Consider the following 19,085-nt stretch of genomic DNA (forward strand, 5'->3'; position numbering starts at 1 on the left):
GAAATGCAAAGATTACACTCGATGCTCTAACCTGATTGATATTTTTCACAATTTTATGACATTATATAAACTGAACAATCAGAGATTAAAAATTTGTTCCGATACCGCCTCCGAAAATGCAGTAACGGGTGTCTGTGCACCGATCTGATACCACGTAATTTATTGGCCCTGAATCAGCACTCTGCTACTTCCCTGCAGGGTCCCGTTCGCCGTTTTGTTTGCCAGGAATTCGAAGTCCAGCTTTTATTTTCTTCCTGCACCTGATCCTACCTGTCGAGTTCGGGCCAAAAACTGCTGTCGTAGGTCGGGTGATGAATGCTCTATCTCCCTTCTCTGACTCTGACAAAGGGTTGAACCTGAGCCAGGTCATACAACAATGATAGCAATCATACAGATTTATATGCAGTATAGGCTTGTTAACACACACATGTATTGGAATCAGAAGGGAAGAAATAATATCAGAACGTCTCTATTAAAAAGCTAATTGACCAAAACAGCGTTCAATACATCAGAGTCTAATGGGGCGTAAAGAAAGGCTCCATTTTGGCATCATATACTCCATTTGCTTTTATTGGACATCCGTTTTCTTTCTTTTCTTTTCTTTTTTGCAAGAAAATATTTACATTGTGTTTGTTTTGGAGTCTGTGAACTCCTCGCAGCACCCTCCTTTGTCCTTGTAGTGCAGTTTAAACACTCTCCAACTCTGACAGCTCAGTCTAAATAGTCGAAATAAGTTTCATGTGAACGGCAGTGATGTACAGCCATGACCTTTTCTATTGGCAGGTATCAGTTGTTACTCCCTCACAGTGGCTGCGAGACTTGTTTGAAAATGTCCGTATTGTTTGTAAGGTCATTCAGAGGTGGTTTCGAACAATAAAACCTCACAGAGAGCTTCATAAGGGTGAAGTTTTAGTCAGCGGCGATATCGTTATTCTGGGAAAATGACCAAGCGAGGACCAAGTCAAGAGTTACAGCCGGACTCGGAGCAGAGCAGCAGCTCCCCTTTGTTGGCTGATCTTTATGAGAAAAGCAGTCTGCTGGCAGAGCGGCGCTGGCTCAGGCCGGCAGCCCAGCCTAACTCGATGATCCCAGCACTGCTCCGTCCTCATAATTTCTCACTTGGATGTCAGCGGAGGACAAACAGTCTGGGATGAGTCGGCAGCCGAAGGTGCCGTCGGTGGACACCTCCGAGACATTTCCAGAAAGTTCTGATGGATGACACCCACCAGCTCAACTCCTCTTAAGGATTACAGCTGAAGGCCTCTTGTCTCTGGAGAAGAAGAAGGCCACACATTGGATTAATGCCCGCTGAGTTTTTTGTTTCTACTGCTTCTTTCTTATCTCCCCACTGAAATGGAAAAGTTGACAGAGACATATCTCGGAGTTGAATACATCAGATCTTTGCCCTGATATTCAATACAGTTTATTTATGGCTTCTTATCTTGGTGAATATATTCATTTCATATAAAACTTTAAAATAGTCTCTACAAAAACTCTCTGAATTATATAACTTTAGCTACAAATATGGTTGCTAACCAATAGAAAAGACATTATTACACAAAGGCTTATGTTAGGACTGTAAAGGGTTGATATCCCCCTTATAACAAAGTTCACCACATCCTGTCATCCAGGATGAAGTACAGTTTCAGAAGCTCAGATAAGAGTTTTAAATTCTTGACAAATGTTAAGCTGCATCAAAGGTGTCCAAAACAGAAATATATTTTCCTGTAAGTAAGTGCGACCTCCTGGAGAAACTGTTTTCTTATAAATCTGACTCAGTATTCTTCAGACACTGGCTGCCACTGTGTGTTTTTATGCAGATTAAGTACATTTCAAATGATTAGAGGATTGTTCTGTGAGTGATTTTTAGTTACTGATCATTCATTTTTTTTATTTTTTAGGTTGAAGTCAATGGTGACATCACCACCCTGGACCTGTCCAGCCTCATCTCACAGACTGAGTATGATGTGGCCGTCACTCCGGTCTACGATGAAGGACCTGGAACCCCAATGCTAGGATCCGCAATCACAGGTCTGCATTTAATTTTTTGTCTTTGTTCACCTTTTTTCATTTAAGCAACGTCCTCTTACGCATTCACACCTCAGAGTTGCTCAGCGGGAGCACAGCAGCTCCACTAGGCGTTGAATAATGGCTCCCCAGCGCAGTTTAAAGGAGGTCCATCTGTTTCTGATCCCGGTTTGCCAACACATATTTGTTTCACTTGTGTCTGCATCTTATTTTCTACCACTCCATCCACATCTATAGATCAAAGGATAATGTCCAAATCTAGATGTAGACTCATAAACACTTACATACATTGATTAGACAATAAATCTCAGTAACACTGTTGACAGTGAGGTAAGTGGATTGTTAGTGTATTTTTACTTGAATTCCATTGTGCTGAAAAGTAATCTACATAGCTAGATACCACCAGGGATTAGTGAGAAAATGCTCTGAATTTACCCTTTAATTATATGAAACTGCATCAATCTGACAACCCCTCTCCAGTACCTGAGCAGCACATGTACTTTAGAGGTGCGTTCAATGTCTGTAGGGGTGATGAGGTCTGTATTAACTTCACTTCCCCTCCTGGACTTAAAACAGCCTCCAGAGGGACTGGACTCTCTGTGCACCATTAAATCTGTGTGTGTGGGGTGTGTGTGTGTGTGTGTGTGTGTGTGTGATCATTTACTGTACTGGCTCTGGTTATCATTAATCCCAGGTGAACTGTGGAAAAACTTCAGCACTTAAAAAAAACACACACACACACACACACACACACACACACACACACACACACACACACATTTGTGCTTCCATACTTGTGAGGACCCCATTGAACCGACAGCAGGTTATCCTGGAATCAAACGACCATTCGCACTTAGGAACGATTGGTATTTTCGAAGCACTGGTCCACTGTGCACCACGGGAAGGCAAAACTTGATATTGACTTGTTGCAACTGCAGGAGAGAGTGTTTGTTTTTGGAGCAGTGGCCGTTTGTTTTTGGGATAATTGGCTGTCAGACAAACAGGCTTTCGTTCCAGTGGGACTTCTTTCACATTGTTGGGGTTTTAGAATAATGGAAACAATAGCATGGTACCGCTTCCAGACCTCTGAATGATTGGCCATATTTCAATTCATTTGTTTGATGTTTATCTTTCCCTGGATGGAGAAACAATCAGCCAATCACAGCTTTGTAGGCAGGATTAATAATGAGGTTGTCATCTTTCAACATAGCAACCCAGCTACATTCACGAGGGCGTAACCGGGGATGAGTTTTTGTAAGTCAGATTATAGAAATAACAAACATTTAACTGATATTGCTTCGATTAAGTTAACTGCTCCTCACCTGAACATCTGGGAAGTCATCCTTGGAAACTGTTAGTAAACCAATCAAATCAAATCAGCAAACCATATAACTTCATAACAGTCGAGCAAACACCAAAAACGTCTTTTATTTGAGAAAAGCCTTCAGTGCTGTTCTTTGTTCTTCTTTCAATGAAGAAATACTTCACTTCTGGCCCTAAGCTTCTGCTAGCATCAGGCCCGTAGCTCATGCTGTAGCTGCCAGTAGTTTCTACTATGGTCTAGACACAGGTGTGTAGCTTGAAGCTTAGCCAGATGGATTCTTGTGTGAACTGCTTCTAGCTACAGGTACCAAAGCTTCTGTACTAAGTAACTTAGTAAAAACTAAACAAAATGGCAAAATTATTAGGATATTTTAACCTTCATCCTAAGTAAAGTCTTTAAACCTTTAAACAACCATTTGAATAATATGTCCTCACTAACAAGGTCTGAAGTCTGGTCCTCCCAAAGGTAGCAGTACAAGAAGAATACATTGACACACACATGTTAGCCTACAAAGTGCAGTCAGCTTCACACAATTGTCTTCACATGATGTTTCCTCTTCTCTCAGACCTCCTTGTAATTGCCAACACATCCTTCCTCCCTCTTGTTTCTCACTGTGTGTGAACAGATGTTGTTCCTGCCCCCAAGAACCTGCAGTTCTCTGAGGTGACCCAGACCTCGTTCAGAGCCACCTGGGAGCACGGAGCCCCGGACGTGGCCCTCTACCGCATCGGCTGGACCAAGAAGGGAGACACCAACTTCCAGTTTGTAAGTTAGATGGGATTGCTTCCTAAATCAGCTTTCTATTAGTCTGTATTTGATGGCAGCCCGTTGAAGGCTAAATCAGGACCAAGAGAGTTTTGTTAAAGACCCAAAAATAAAAAAAGTTATATTTTATCTTCATTGGATTATAGTGGCTGAACCCACCTTTAACTAGTCAACTAATCAGTGGATGAAAGTTTAATTAAATAACTTCTGCATAACAATAACTTTATACACAGGTGGATCCTCTTAAAGAGTTTTCTAATTCAGGGGAAAAAGCTGAGGTGGTCTCCAAAAAGTTTTATTTCAGAGGTTGGAAATCGGCACGTACTGCTGGCTTAGACAAAGACATCTGGCATGTTGACTTGTATCCAGATTGTATCTGGATTTGTTTTGTACATTTTACATTTCTATTTGTTATCAAAAAAGCATCTTCAACAGCTGGATAAACAACCCAGTCAAGTGCTTTCTCTTCAAATATGCAAATTAGCTTTGCTTGGACTGCATCGCCTGTCTGCAGTGACACCAAACATCTGGTTTGAGTGGCCTCCTCCATACAGAATCCAACCAATGGCGAAGGTTTTCGCCTGTAGCCTCACTCTATTTCCTCTGATTAAAGCTGGAGCCTGAACTCAAATTCAGCAGCGCAGCTCTGAGTTCAGGTTAAGAGCATTAAAGTACACCTGCCTGATTCTAGTTAAACAGTCCACCTTCCTGTAACAGTCCACCTTCCTGTAAGAGTCCTGTCTCTCTAACATGTGGACCCGCTCTCCAAAGAGTGTCGATTAAGTTAGGGTTATGAAACTGGACATGGTTTTGTTTAAATTAAAACATAAACAGTCATGCTGTAGAAGTGTCACTTAAGATTTTCCTTATTTCTTAGGTAAAAAAGAAAATTACAAGAATGATCCACTGTGGTTTCACAGATCCCTTAAACTGACATGGCTCACAAAGCTTAGTTATTGTGTCCGCCAAGACTTAAGTAAAAGCATCCAGTTTAGCTGAAGCAACAATAATGCTCTCTTTGTTTTCTTCTTGTTATACTTTGGCCCTCCAAGGTTGTTTTTGGGCCCACTTTTGCCTCCCCACCCAACATACATTTCAGCACAAAAATCTGTGAAGGAAATCCATGTCCTGTTGTTAATTACAGTCTCACTTTATATCTGAATTTCACGTTGTTAGACCATGGAAAAACTGCAAAATGCTTCCTGTCTTGGGTTGGGTTTAAATTAAATACACTTTAAGGAGAAATCTGTAGAAGTAAATTGATGTCACAGTTTCTACATTGTGGTTCTTAGACTGACGCCTACAGAGGCTGTGAGAAAAAACAGTACAGGAAAAATGCGCTACTAACTTATAAGGAACATTACAAAGGCCAAAAAACGAAGAAAAAAAATACTGGACGAGCCCCCATTTGTTACAGCAAAAACTAAATGATTCAAAAACAATCAACTGGAATCTCAGTAGTGTAGGGAGTGAATGAGTGAAGATGTATTGTATGGATGCTGTTTGTCAGGGTTCCAACACGTCCTGGAAAATCGGAAAATGTAGAAATCTGGATACATAGTTTGTTTGAAACTCGACAGCTGGTAGCAGAACCAGATGTAAAGCAGAATGAAATTTTTTTTAAATACTCCCTCTTTATTTCAGTTATGTCAGTCAGTCTAGCTGATTAAGCCTCCTAATAGGCCTTTTTTACAGCAGCCATTTTGACATGAAATAGTAGGGTAAACACAGGTGTTAAAGGTCTGTTCCATTCAGTCAGCGAGCCGCTGTTGTGCGTATTGGCTCACTGGAAAGTCCCTGCTACACTAAATGGAACAGACCTTTAATTAGTAGTATAATTTGTATCAACTGTGTTTCCCCTACTATTTCATGTCAAATTTGCTGCTGTGAAAAAGGCCCTGGAGATAAAAACAGCAAGTATAGAAGCCATCACTTCAGGATTGTGACCTGTTCACACTGGAATCTGATATGAACCACATTTAATAAGAAAAAATCAGATATGAGCAGTAAATCAGAACTGAATTTCAAGGTTTGCAATGTTGCCTAAGGCTCTTCTCCAACAAACAGTACAAGTTTAAAGCTTGCTGTTTCATATTTTACTGCCCATAATGTTTGACAGGTAACCTCTGTAAACTGTAGTTTAATGATCAACTTGCTTTTGGCGCCTTCTAAACACATCTTCAATTATATCTTTAAAACCTTTGGAAGAGAGGAGACTCCACAGAGTGTACACAGACAATGGCACAATAACGCACTCCAAAGTGTCTTGATTTATATTATAATAAGCTTTGGCTAAAGAACTGATTTCGATTCTGCCTGTACTTGTTCTCTAATTATTGCTGGGGATTTGTTACTTGTTAATATGACTAAAAAAGCCATTCAGGCAAACAAAGGTAATTCAGTTACACATAGCTGCGATGGCTCCACACAGACATCTTCCTTGCCGTTGACATTCTTGTCCTCTTTCTGTCTCTCTCACCAGGCCATCCTGAATAACGATGAGACCTCCCACGTTCTGCAGAACTTGGACCCCGACACCGAATACTCTGTCACCGTCACGGCCATCTACCCCGACGAGTCAGAGAGCGAGGACCTGCTGGGAGACGAGCGTACATGTAAGCAAGCCGTTGCAGCCACATCGTCCCCGCCAGCTCCCGAAAGACAACCAACACATTTTACACTCACCGATGTAACTGACATTAAAATAATAACATTGTTGTTTTCTCAACATCTCTTTCTAGTGTTAAAGGCTCCGGAGGGTATGTCATATGAGAAGGACAGGTTCCTTTTCATTGTAATGTCATTGATCCAGTGTTGAGTGGTTATATGGACCATAAAGGACAGTGCTGATGGAAGCATACTTTTTCTTTTTTTAACTGCATGTATTTGCATTTCAGTGCTTCACTGTGCGTTCACACCACAAGCAACTTGAGTCAGCTGATGGATTTTTTTTTCGATTTTCATTAATCACAGTGGCCTTTTTTCCTTTTCATCGTCAGAGAAGCTAAGCTACTTTGTTATAGCCGAATAAGGAATTTTATACCATGATGACAGACAACACTTGAATCTGTTGGTTAAATTTGTACATCCTGACACGTCAAATATAGTTTTACTGAGCAGTTTATCCACTATTTTGAATTAGTGCCAAGCCTAAGTTGCAAACCCTTAAAATTACCTGACAGAAGAAGATTATGAAGAAGAAGAAAAGCAAGTCACTTAGCCAATTAAAAATTTGCCAAAAGAAGGCAAATTTCAATTTCTCTGTTTTACTTTATTTTTTTAATGTATTTTTTTTACTGATTCCTGATATAGAAAATAATGAACTTGATAGAGGACTGGACTTGGTTGTCTCCTGTTCTATTATCTCTACTATAAAACATTTATTTCTGGATTAATGTTCTGTCTTATTTCGACATTATTCTGGATATTATGATTCTGATGATAACATCACGTGGCATAAATTATATTTAGTAGGTTGTGGTGTGAACGTAGATTCAGAGCTTTAAATGCAAAAAGTGTGCAAGTTGACCTGTAACATGTCATCCTCCACAGAGCTCCATCCATGTGAATGATTTTAATTCCACTGTCAGTCATTTTGTTTTTTGTCCTTTCACCATTTTTCACCATTTTATCATTATAACATTTCTGTTGTCAAAGTTTCATTCATCTCACATCGTAACGTCATTTTATCATCATGTCATCCTTCATCAGTGTTCATCAAATTAATGTTGTCGCATGTTGTTGCATTATTGTACATTATTGTTTCTGCTGTGCGGTTGGGGGTCAGTGGACTTCTAATTCAACTAAATCAACAAAAAGATTTAATTCACAACTCAGAAACTTAAAAAACGGTATTAGACTTAGAAATGTGTTATAGTGATTCCTAATTTTATTTGTTATAATTCCAAATTTTGACAGAGATTATCACAATTTATTTGGTACAACAACAAAATATGTTATAGTGTCCCCTTAAATTATTTATTTGTTAGAATCACTGAGTTCTCCCTAATTTTATTTTGTAATAAGCCCTACATTTTCTGTTATATTCTCAAAATGTGTTATTCATCCCCCAGAAATGTATTTTCTAAACCCTAAATTTATTTCTGATATTCAAATTAGCTATTGTGCCCCCACAACCACCAAAATTGTTACAATCCTGTAAGCAGTTGCCCACAAATCCCACTAACTGTTTTGAATGAGAAGTTACTAAACTCCAGCCCCACTCTGAACAGCTTCATTGACCAAACGGCCGCTCCTGTTTTGAACCTTATCACCCCGCTGCTTTCATCCTAAAATTGACCCTTCCAGCTTTTTGTGACCTGCGGGATTGTGGGAGCATCACCATTACTGCCATCATCGTCCTCACCATCATCATCATCGCAAATCAAACACAGGACGCACTGATTTTTCTGTTCGTCTCACTGGGTTTATCTGTGTGCTCCCAGTGCCTCCCGAGCCTCCTCGAAACCTGAGGGTTTTCAATGCCACCACCTCCGCTCTGACTGTGAAGTGGGACCCCGCCCCCGGCCCTGTCCAGAACTACAAGATCATTTACAAGCCTGTTGCTGGAGGCGAGGCTCTAACAGTAAGTTCACTGCTCATTTTACAGAATTTAAAACAAGGGGGAACCTGAGTCCTCACCCATTGGTTTGTGGAGTACCGCTTGAAGCCTCAAGGTTGGCATTATGGTCGTCGTTGTCTTTTGCAGCCAGCAGAGGTGACGTGCAGCGAGTTGACTCGACTTTTACTCTAAATGGGACCATAATAGAATTTGAGACCATAAACTCATTAGGAAACTGTTTACTGAGCTCATAAATCAAGTGAGAAGTTGGCTCATTTTCAGTAAGACTGCATGGTATCAGCCTTTTATTGCAGCCAATGGAGCTCCCCATTGGCTGCTGAGTGGCCATTATACAGAATGCAGGTTTAAGACAGTTCCGCATTGGCTTCTCTTCTCAGACTTGGAGGCTCTGTCCGTTATGTGAAGTGTCAGTGTTTTAAAACAACACCAAGCCAAATTTTTTAGATAAAAATACAGTGCTGTCATCAGCATACATAGATCACAAAAAGGGCTCTTCCATTCCCAGATACCATAGATTTGTCTTGTTTGCACAATTTACAATGTTAAGATTAAAAATAAAAACTGGATGACATTATTGATTTTTAGCATGTAGTGTAGCGTAATGCCCTTCGGGAAGGCCAGAACCGTCCTCCATGTTGTCCGTTAATTCCTAATAATGGACACCTTGTCGGGTATTATCCCTTATGTTCTGTACATGTGAGCAAAGCTGAAGAAGTCACTTAAATTACTGCCTTGCTAAATACACACACACACACACACACATACAATCTTGGCTCTTCATTCTATCAGGAGACAAAAGCTGGAGCTGCTCCACTGATACTGAACAATAGAGTGACTGAAAAGATTTCTAAAATGTTTACTTAAGTTTTTACACCCAAACTGGCTCCAGTTCATGGACTGTTTTGTAAATTTGACGTTTACCAGAAAATAAATCCCTCTCTGCCGTCACCACATGGCTCTGAACACACACTGGGTATCATCTGTTATTCCAGGATTATCAGGAACAATGTGATTGAATTCCTTCTTAGGGTGGATTTTCCTGATATCTCACCGGGGTGCGGTGGTTCCGGCTGTGCTGCTCTTTGACCACTGGGAACCTCTCCAGTGTTCTTCAGCCACTTGATGACAAATTGATGAATATCTCAATATGATGGAGAGCTTTAAATCTGTCAGAAGAGTTTACAATACGAGTCCCAGTGCACATATAGAAACAAATCAATTATGAACTGTTTAATATGATAGGAAGTTTTCTCCCTCTAGAGTTATACTTTCATGATGTCCAATACAGAAAAAAACCCTGCCGGGATAGATGCTTAAAGAAAGATTGAAAGACAGACACTGGTTGTCATTCTCATGTATTTTTCAGAAAATGGACAATTTGAAGTGAGAAATTTTTAAGTTAGTTGCAAAAAAATTGTCATTTATTAAAGTACAAAAAACAACACAACAAAAACTTTACCAAAATGGAAACACTGAAGTAAAGCAGCAGAACCTCAAAACTGTACTGTAGAATGAGAGGAAATCATTATCAAACAGATGTGCGATGTGTGAATGTGTATACACTATCAGGGATGCTAGCGGGGTCTGTTTTAAACCTATATAAAACTAGAGGACCTAACGCATCCATTGGCACCAAGCATGTCATGCTAGCTTGTTGGGAAGGAGGCCAAATGACACTGAAAGGTTTGACTAAATTTAGTTGATGGAAAAACTGGCATTTTCAAAGGAATCCCTTGACCTCTGACCTCAGGATATCTGAATGAAAATGTTTATGTGTATGGGTACCCACAAGTCTGCCCTTTCCACCACTTTATAGTTTTTGTTATTTCTGATATTCGCCTAGTGTATTTGAACATTTTTGCATACTGGGGTCCATAAACAGCACTGAGGTAGAATGAAGTAAATCAGCAGAACCTCAAACTGTAGAATGAGAAGTAATGGACTTGCACATCTGAACTGATGGACTGCGATTTGAAGTAATCGTCAAACAGATGTGCGATGTTTGACAACAAAAATTCAATAAGTCAGGGAACAGATATTTCCAAAAACATTTACAGATCGCGCTGGATTCTGTTTTGAAATCCCGTCTCTCTTGAGAGTCTTGAAGGTGTTCAGCGAGACGCCGCCGGCGCTCCACGAGACAAATTTCTGTCCATTCTGAGCTCCATCATCATATTCTGACGTTCGGTTTATGACAGCATCTTTGCAGAGTCCTGTGTAGAGTCCTGCGTTTGGCCGCCAAGCTCGCATTCCTGCCGGATGACTCCTCAGTGATTATCCCTGGAAATAAGTTGAAAGGAAAATGTATGAAAAGAATTTCAGTGAGTTACAAATTTCATTGTGTCTCTGAGATGTTATGACAGTGTTCCCCCAAACAACGTGTCAGGGTCGAATCATAATGTCAGCGCTGCAGATCCAGCTAATGGATCTCTGATCCCCGTGCAACGTCAGACGTGTATACCGGCGGACTGAGAGCATCTGGTGTCGTGTTGTCGTCTGCAGGCTTGTTGTTTTTAACATCAGTCATATGAACGCAGACAGGATGTTTGTTTGTGCAGGATGAGCTCAGGGTTTCCTTACTGCTCTGACAAATGTAGAAAAGTAGTAAATGTCCACTTTGGGAGTTGTAATGGAAAAATGTGGACAACTACTGTTTTTTTTAGGTCCTGTTCTGCGCTGATGCTGATAAAATACAGTGGAATATTGCAGTGGAGAAGAATGATAGCTGTAGACTGAGGTGGTCTTGCTGTAACTCAGGGTGGAATATATCAAACTGTGGACACCCACTGAGATTAAAAGAGTCCCTGTGAGAGTCAGCAGGATGAACCTTAATTATACTTTTAACGTCTGGTGATAATCTATGTTTTTCTTACTGTCCATTAATAAAACGAAAAGACCAGAACGAACAATGAATGTATCTTCGTCTGTTGACTGCAGAGATAAGTGATTACAGATTTAGAAACATTAAGTGGCTTCTTTCAGCAATTTTGTAAATTCTATAGATTTTATCTAGGTCTTTTTGCTCATTCCACCTTTGCTACTCAATTACATATATTATTATTTCTGTATGATCTAATGACAAAGTTTCAGTTAAGTATGGAAAGGATCCCTACAGAGAGATAGAGTTTTTGTTTCAACTAGTGCTGTCAGTTAAATGCGTTATTAATGCCGTTAACGCAAACCCATTTTAATGGTGTAAATTTTTTTATCGTGAGATTAACGTTTGTTTAACTTTGTAGTTTTTTCCACATGCTGTTGCAACAACTAGTAACCTTAGAAGAACTACAACACCACACGGGATCTAGCTAGACCAGAAACAAAACAACAGGCATGCAGCACACACTTCTTTAAGAGTAGTAGACGTTACATTTTGAGTGGATGGCGAGAGAGAGACGCCGAAATGAATGCCAATAATATTCTGAATGGAAAGTTTACTTTTAAAAAGTTGCCAAATGGTTCCATTGACAAGACCAAAGTGATCTGTGTGTTCTGTCGTTGTTAACTGAGCTATCATCGCAGCACGTCCAGTCTGAAATACCACTTGATGGCCAAGCACACAGCTGATGCGAATTCTCTGCCCCCTCGTCAAAGCCAGGCGACAATGGATGATTTTTCAATAAAAACAACATTTGCACAAAGCAAGCCGATCCACTTTTCCATGTTGAGCAGAAAAAGATTTTAAAATTTTGAAGGTTTTTTGAAATGTGGAGAAAAAAGAATGAAACTCTGGCCCAAGTTTTAATATTTAATTTATATATAAATTCCTTAATTTATTGTTAAAAAAATAGTAATTTTTATAACACGCGTCTGTAATGAGTAAAGTGTTGTGAAATGGGCAGCTCATCCCAAAAACAAAGGTTTGGTATCAACTAGAGAAAAAGACACTGACTATTTGAATGTTTCGCAGGAGAAAAAATCAGCCAAATACCCAAAATACTGATGTAAATGTGATTCGATATCCTCTGTCATTTATCTCTTAGCTACCAGTCAAACTGTTTATACCCTCTACGAATCTGTTTACGGTCCATCCATTTCAGGATTTCCCAAAGGCCTACTTGGATTCCCTTTCAGAGAAATACTTAATGTCCTCATGTTTAAATAATGTAAATAGTTTGCTGACATTCCCTAGGAAACAGCGGATCAGTCTCCAAAAACATGACACACTACGGATTTTTGTGCATTTTAGAGATTCAGTTAAGTATTTGGAAGACTGATCGATGACAGCAGAGATAAGTGATTACAGATTTAAAGACATTAAGTTGCTTCTTTTAAGCAATCTTTCCTGCTCACTTCACCTTTGCTATGTGATTATTACATATTTTTTGTATTATCTAACGACTAAGTTTCCATTATTTATGCAACATGACCGTACAATGTTCCAACGATCACTAACTCTGGTTTGATGGAAATCCTTAATTCACCGACATAGATGATAAAAACAGCAGCTTCAGTCGGAGCAGACCGAAAGCAGGAAGAGGGAGTGTCCATTGTTGTTTGCTATATCAGTATTTTAAATCTTATATATAACCTTTAACAATAAACGTTACGGTTAAATGGTCTCTCGTAGTGCTAAACCCACTGTGAATCAACACTCAGCAGCTCCACAGAGCCTTTTAGCCTCTTTTAGCTCATAGCTTTGGTGTTATGGTACATTTACATTTTCTGCTCAGGCCTCCACTATATCTCTACATAGATGATAGCTGTCTGTTGCTATATTAATGTTTGTATATATAACCTTTAAATAACATTTTTTATAGGTCTTTAAAAAACGTATTGTATTAGGAAGAATTTGTATTGTTCGCGCCGTAACAACAACAATAACCACTAATGCAACTTTGCAGCCAAGCCAGAATTTATTGGAGCACACTCTTCAAAAGTAATAAGTTGAAATTGTTTCTGTAAATGTTGATTTTATCTAATATGGGTAAGTGCGATCATCAAGATCTGGCTCCAGCACAACAGTACGTTTAGTGCCAGATTAAAGCCTGTTGGAAGAAAGAAATGGAAGAATTGGAAGCAACTGGCAAGAAAACGCTCAAATTAGGAACTTTTTTTTATAAAAGAATAGTAGTTGCATTGGAAGTCAGAATGAATCAGTAATTCTGGGACCTTTATATCATTCATACTTTTTTGTGCCACTGTGGGCAAGAAAGAAGAAAAGTCTTAAATTGCATTCATAAAGGTCTTAAAAGGTCTTGAATTAAACTTGAGTATTTCTGAATTGTCCAATCCTGAGAAATGAATATATTTATTTGCTCTTTAACTTTTTTTTGCTCAAACTGAATAACCCCACTCAGACTTTGAGGACTCAGACTATTTCCCATGTGTCACTGCTGTTATTATCCACTGACAATGACGCGTCTGTTTGCTGTGACCGTCTTGTTCTTGCATCAGCCACTTGTCACTCACACTTAGTGTCAGTCTGAAGAGGAAAGCTTTTTGTCTCACTGCTGACATATTTCCTGTGAACAGACGCAGGTCGGAGGGAAGAAGACCAGCATCATCCTGCAGAAGCTGGATCCAGACACCCAGTATTCTGTCACCGTGGCTGCTGTGTATCCCACCGGCGCCAGCAAAGACATCTCCGGCGAAGGACAAACCAGTAAGAGTTCCCACTCTCACATCTACTTAAGTTAATATCAGCTGTAAGAAAAGTAGAAAATCTCCCAAAATATATATACTCTACAGTGAAGTACCGATGCTTCAGTAAGTGGAGCACATAAACAGTCTGTTCTGATAATTAATCACCTGTATTTCTGCTCCGTCAGAGCCTCTGGGCGGCGTGAGGAATCTCCTGGTGTTGAACCCCACCATGACCACCCTGAATGTGCGCTGGGAGCCCGCCGAGGGCCGAGTGAAGGAGTACAAAGTCGTCTACGTTCCCGCCGCCGGGGGAGCTGAGAGCATGGTAGGACTGGTAGGACAACCACCCGCTTCCTGTCGGCTGGCACTGTGCTGCTGCGTTAAACCTGGAGACAAATGATTCACCTGTGTGTCTGAACACGCCGTCTCTTTTAAAGCGATCACCTCAACTCAGAGACATGTTTATTGTTCTTCTTGTGGAAGCTTAAACTTTGATTGAGTCGTGCATGTTGCTATTGGCTAACATGCTCATCCTGCTTTAAACTGGAGAGTTAACGAGTCGCACATTTAAAGCTGACGATGCTGCCATCTACTTATATCTACTTGCATGCTTGTCTGTCTGTCCTCTGTCTGCGCTAGGAAGCAGCTAATTTGTGTATTTTGTTGTTAATCTCAGGAAACAGTGTCCGCAGGCACAACCAACACCATACTGCGAGGCCTTCAGCCCGACACCCTCTACTCCGTGTCTCTGGTGCCGGTTTACGCCGGAGGGGACGGGAAGACGATGTCTGAGAATGGAAAGACGAGTAAGACTAAACGCTGACACGCTACACTAAACTTTAAACAGGATGCCGAACACATCTCACCATAAAGACAAACAATCCAAAAAGCAATCAAATGGACTTGTTTCACTGCTGTATTTCTCTCTCACACACCTACTTAACACTAAACCATACATTCTCACACACACTGTCACATATTGTAAAAGAACTTTAATTAAATTAAACAAAATTGATATAATGATAAAATATTTAACTAATTTATTCAGAATCTTGGGTCTTAAAACATTATGATCAACCTGTCCTCCTGTTCAGGGCCTCTGGGAGGAGTGAAGAACCTGAAGGTGACCGACCCCACCATGACCTCTCTGACTGTTGACTGGGACCCGGCTGACGGAGCCGTTCGCCTCTACAAGGTCTTCTATGTGCCCGTTGCCGGCGGCCTGGAGGAGATGGTGAGACTCCACGCCTGTCTCACCTCTGAGGTCGCTGGTTGAGAGCCAGTTAGGAGACCAACCACCTAAATGTCTTTTTATTATTCTTCTTGGTAAACAGGAGCAAGTTCCTGCAGCCACCACCTCCATCATCCTCAGGAACTTGATGCCCGACACGCCGTACACAGTGTCGGTGGTGCCGGTGTACCCAGCCAGGGAGGGAAAACGCCAGTCAGAGAATGGAAAGACATGTAAGTTACTCATTATTTTTATGTTATGAGTGAATTTAAAGTATATTTAGATTGTAGCAAGGTTAAGAAAGTTTAACGGCAATCATCTTCCCGCTGCCAGTGCCGTTGAGCGGAGTGGGCAACATGAGGGTGACCAACCCGACCATCACCACGCTCACTGTGACCTGGAATCCTGCTGACGGCAATGTTCAGGGCTACAAAGTGATCTACAGTCCTACAGATGGAGGACTGGAGATTGTGGTAAGATCCCCTCGCTGGTACCTGTACGATGAAGCTAAATCATGATAAATGATGTACAGAAACATATATATACAACTTAGAATATTGTTTTCTCATTAATAAGTTTATTCTGATAGAACAAAAAACAAAAACAAAAGCAAATGGACAGACAGAAGCAGGTGTTACTAAAGTTAGAGGTAATGTAGAGTTAATGTAAGTAAAGTTAAGTTTACTTGAATTAAAGTTTAGTTTAACTAAATGACTGAATGTTTATGCAGATTCTGTTTTTTTAATCAAGTTTTAGAGGCTTTAAATTGAGATTAGTTCTTTAATCTGACCTATCTATAGAATAACTCTGTACAACAGTTCAGACCGTGGTCTTCAGATCTGATGGGCTGTTTGCTGCAGCTGTTTGTTTCTGGCTGACTTTGCAATCTGATCTGGAAAATGTTCAAGTATCAAATGTTTCTGGCACACGGCGTTGTGTTGTTAACACCGCTGCCTTGCGACAAGCCTTCTTGGGTGTTTTTACTACATTGAGAGATTTTTCAATCTTTCGCTAACAAGAAATCAGGTCAAATTTCCAGAAGCGACTTCTGGACGAAGTATCTTTTTTAAAGCGATCCTGGTTGGACTGCTACGGTGCGTGCAAACGTCACGTCTTCGAGCAAAAGTTAATAAAGAGGCTGTCAGTCTTCGTTCTTCAATAGCAACGAAACGATCAAAGCCCTCAACGGGGACTTAGTGATGTCATACTTTCTGACAGGATAATCCCATCATGCACTTGGCACACAATAGTGCCTAAATCCTTTCGCGAGAGAGCATCTGTTATCATTGCATGGCGTGTTTGTGGGCTTTATGGTTCTGGAGAGTACGTATGTGTAAATCCTGTTAATCAGATGCCTGCCGTCAGCGCTCGCTGAGCTTCAGACACTAAAGAGCCGTGAAATAACAGCTCTCAGCTCAGCTCACTGATGTTTTGGCCGCTCGTGTTTGTCTGTGAAGAATCGGTTCATTTGTCTTCGCTGATGACATAACTTTTACCCCCAATTAGTACGTCAAAGTGGATCTTACGGAGCAATTTTTAAATCCTGAACTGCACATCCGGGAATAATTTGAGTAACTAAACCTTTAAAATCTCAGAACATGTTAAAAGGCTCACGAAGACATAAAATAAACAGAACAGAAACAACTGAGTCACTTGAAAAGGTTTCTTTTATTTTCTGGTTTTTAGTTTATTTTTTTTTTAACATTTTACAGTCGTGTTTATAGGTAATTATTCAATTTTGTTAGAGGATTTGAAGTTATTTTATTTTCATTCACGACGTAAGGTTGTAGAATGAAATTAAGATTTAGTTTAAAACTAAACAACAACTAATTTGTATGATGAATTGTTGAGGCGGAAGTTAACAGTCTCTCTCTTTTTAATTTTCAACCAATTAGAAATACTATTGATCCACAGTTGCTCCCATTTAAGAAAAGATTAATATTTAAACAAAGAGAAATTATAAGAATAAAAAATAATATATATGTAAAAATATGTGCATTATACTACAGTGTATATAGAAACATCGGCTTGTTACTTTAGCTTTAATGCATTTGAGGGGAATTATTGAATTATTTATTTTGCATCATTGCACACATTCCCAACTTCAAGACCGGTGCATGACAGACATAACAGGACGAAAACAACATAAACGATGAAACAGACCAGAGAGTTTCAACAGCCGGTTGAAACATCCTTAAGAGAAACCAACACTTTTTACCTTTATAGTCTATTTTAACAGAAGTATCTGAGTAAAGATAGAAGATAAAGTTATTGCACTGCTAAGTCAGTATCTAAATACTGTTTTAAGAGACTGTTTTGCCCTAAAAAAAACAGCAAAACAGTAGTAGTAGTAATATTGTATGTTTGGAACTTGGGCACAAAAAGTTCAGTTCAGTAAACCTGCCATAAACCTGATGCTTGTGCTGATCCTCGAGGGGAAGCTTTGTCTTTTCAGCTGCTGAGCGACAAAGGCCACGGCTCTAGGGGCCGGGAGGAATTTAGCCTCTCGTTCCGCAGGGTGTTGAGTTCACCGTCTGTGTCTTTGCAGGAGCAAGTGTCGGAGAGCACCACCACAACCGTCCTGGACAAGCTTCTGCCGGACACCCGCTACACCATCACCGTGGTCCCGGTCTACGCTGAGGGAGACGGACCCAGCTTGTCCGACTCCGGGAAGACAAGTGAGTATCTGTGGTCATGTGACAGTACCGGATGGAAGATTGTATTTGAGTTTGAGTGCTTCAGTGAACCTTAAAAAGCAGACAGATAATTTTCTCTCCGAGTTGTACTGAACAAGAGCTGCTGTAGTAAAGAAAAACAGAAGAGCTGGTTATGGATTAATATCGGCCTCAGAAGTCTGACTTCTTTCTTATTTTTGTTTCCTCGTCTAATGTCTCTTATGGATGAGTTATTAGTCTAATTTGTCTTTTAGTAACATTAATTTCAGAAATGTCAGTTGTTTTTCTTATTATTTATTCTCCAAAACAACACTGCTTAAGTTAGATTTCACTGATAAAAGTGAAGAATTACTTGTGTTTTTTGGTGTTGATCGCAAACGCAGGGAGCTTTTTGAGTGACTGAACCAGAATCTAGCTCTCCAGCTGTTACACAATAGCATCAATCTCAATAACAGCAGAGTGTCCGAGTGTGAATCAATGGACCTGAAGGAAAAGTAAACCAGAAAACAACTGTTTTCTTGCTGTCCAACATCTGAACAAATTGGCCCCCGGACGCCAGAAACCTCTGACTAGACAGCAGCTGTGTGACGCTCTGATCCAAGTATTGAATTTGACTTCCTGTTTGGTGTCTCTGCTCAGAGCCGCTGGGTTTTGTGAGGAACCTGCAGGTTACGGATCCCACCACCAGCACCCTGAACGTCCGCTGGGAGCCCGCTGAGGGGACTGTACGCGAATACATCGTGATCTGGGTGCCCGTTGCTGGAGGAGACCAGGATGTGGTAAGACTGCAGCTACAGATATTATCGTCCTTACTGAAGACATAGAAACACTTGATGGCAGAATATTAGGCAGAGCTCTGCCAGTTGTATGCAACTGTCAGGATTTGCCAGTTCCAGA

The 19,085-nt window shown here is 40.4% G+C and overlaps 1 protein-coding gene across 6 annotated transcripts in view; it reads left to right on the forward strand.

Annotated features, from left to right (window-relative positions):
* Positions 1–19,085, forward strand: part of col12a1b (collagen, type XII, alpha 1b) — a 137,317-nt gene that overhangs the window by 54,331 nt on the left and 63,901 nt on the right. For 3 of the 6 annotated variants that reach the window (XM_051408952.1, XM_051408956.1, XM_051408951.1), the window contains exons 26-38: positions 1,902–2,031; positions 3,978–4,117; positions 6,600–6,732; positions 6,859–6,876; positions 8,563–8,702; positions 14,172–14,301; positions 14,468–14,616; positions 14,959–15,088; positions 15,377–15,516; positions 15,617–15,746; positions 15,847–15,986; positions 18,062–18,191; positions 18,828–18,967. In XM_051408952.1, the coding sequence (XP_051264912.1) occupies positions 1,902–2,031; positions 3,978–4,117; positions 6,600–6,732; positions 6,859–6,876; positions 8,563–8,702; positions 14,172–14,301; positions 14,468–14,616; positions 14,959–15,088; positions 15,377–15,516; positions 15,617–15,746; positions 15,847–15,986; positions 18,062–18,191; positions 18,828–18,967 (1,650 nt within the window). The remainder of the gene's footprint in view (positions 1–1,901; positions 2,032–3,977; positions 4,118–6,599; positions 6,733–6,858; positions 6,877–8,562; positions 8,703–14,171; positions 14,302–14,467; positions 14,617–14,958; positions 15,089–15,376; positions 15,517–15,616; positions 15,747–15,846; positions 15,987–18,061; positions 18,192–18,827; positions 18,968–19,085) is intronic. The other 3 variants (XM_051408954.1, XM_051408955.1, XM_051408957.1) reach the window with 3 other exon arrangements.

This window comes from Dicentrarchus labrax, unplaced genomic scaffold (genome assembly GCF_905237075.1).
Source record: "Dicentrarchus labrax unplaced genomic scaffold, dlabrax2021, whole genome shotgun sequence".
Classification (NCBI taxonomy): Eukaryota; Metazoa; Chordata; class Actinopteri; family Moronidae; genus Dicentrarchus; species Dicentrarchus labrax.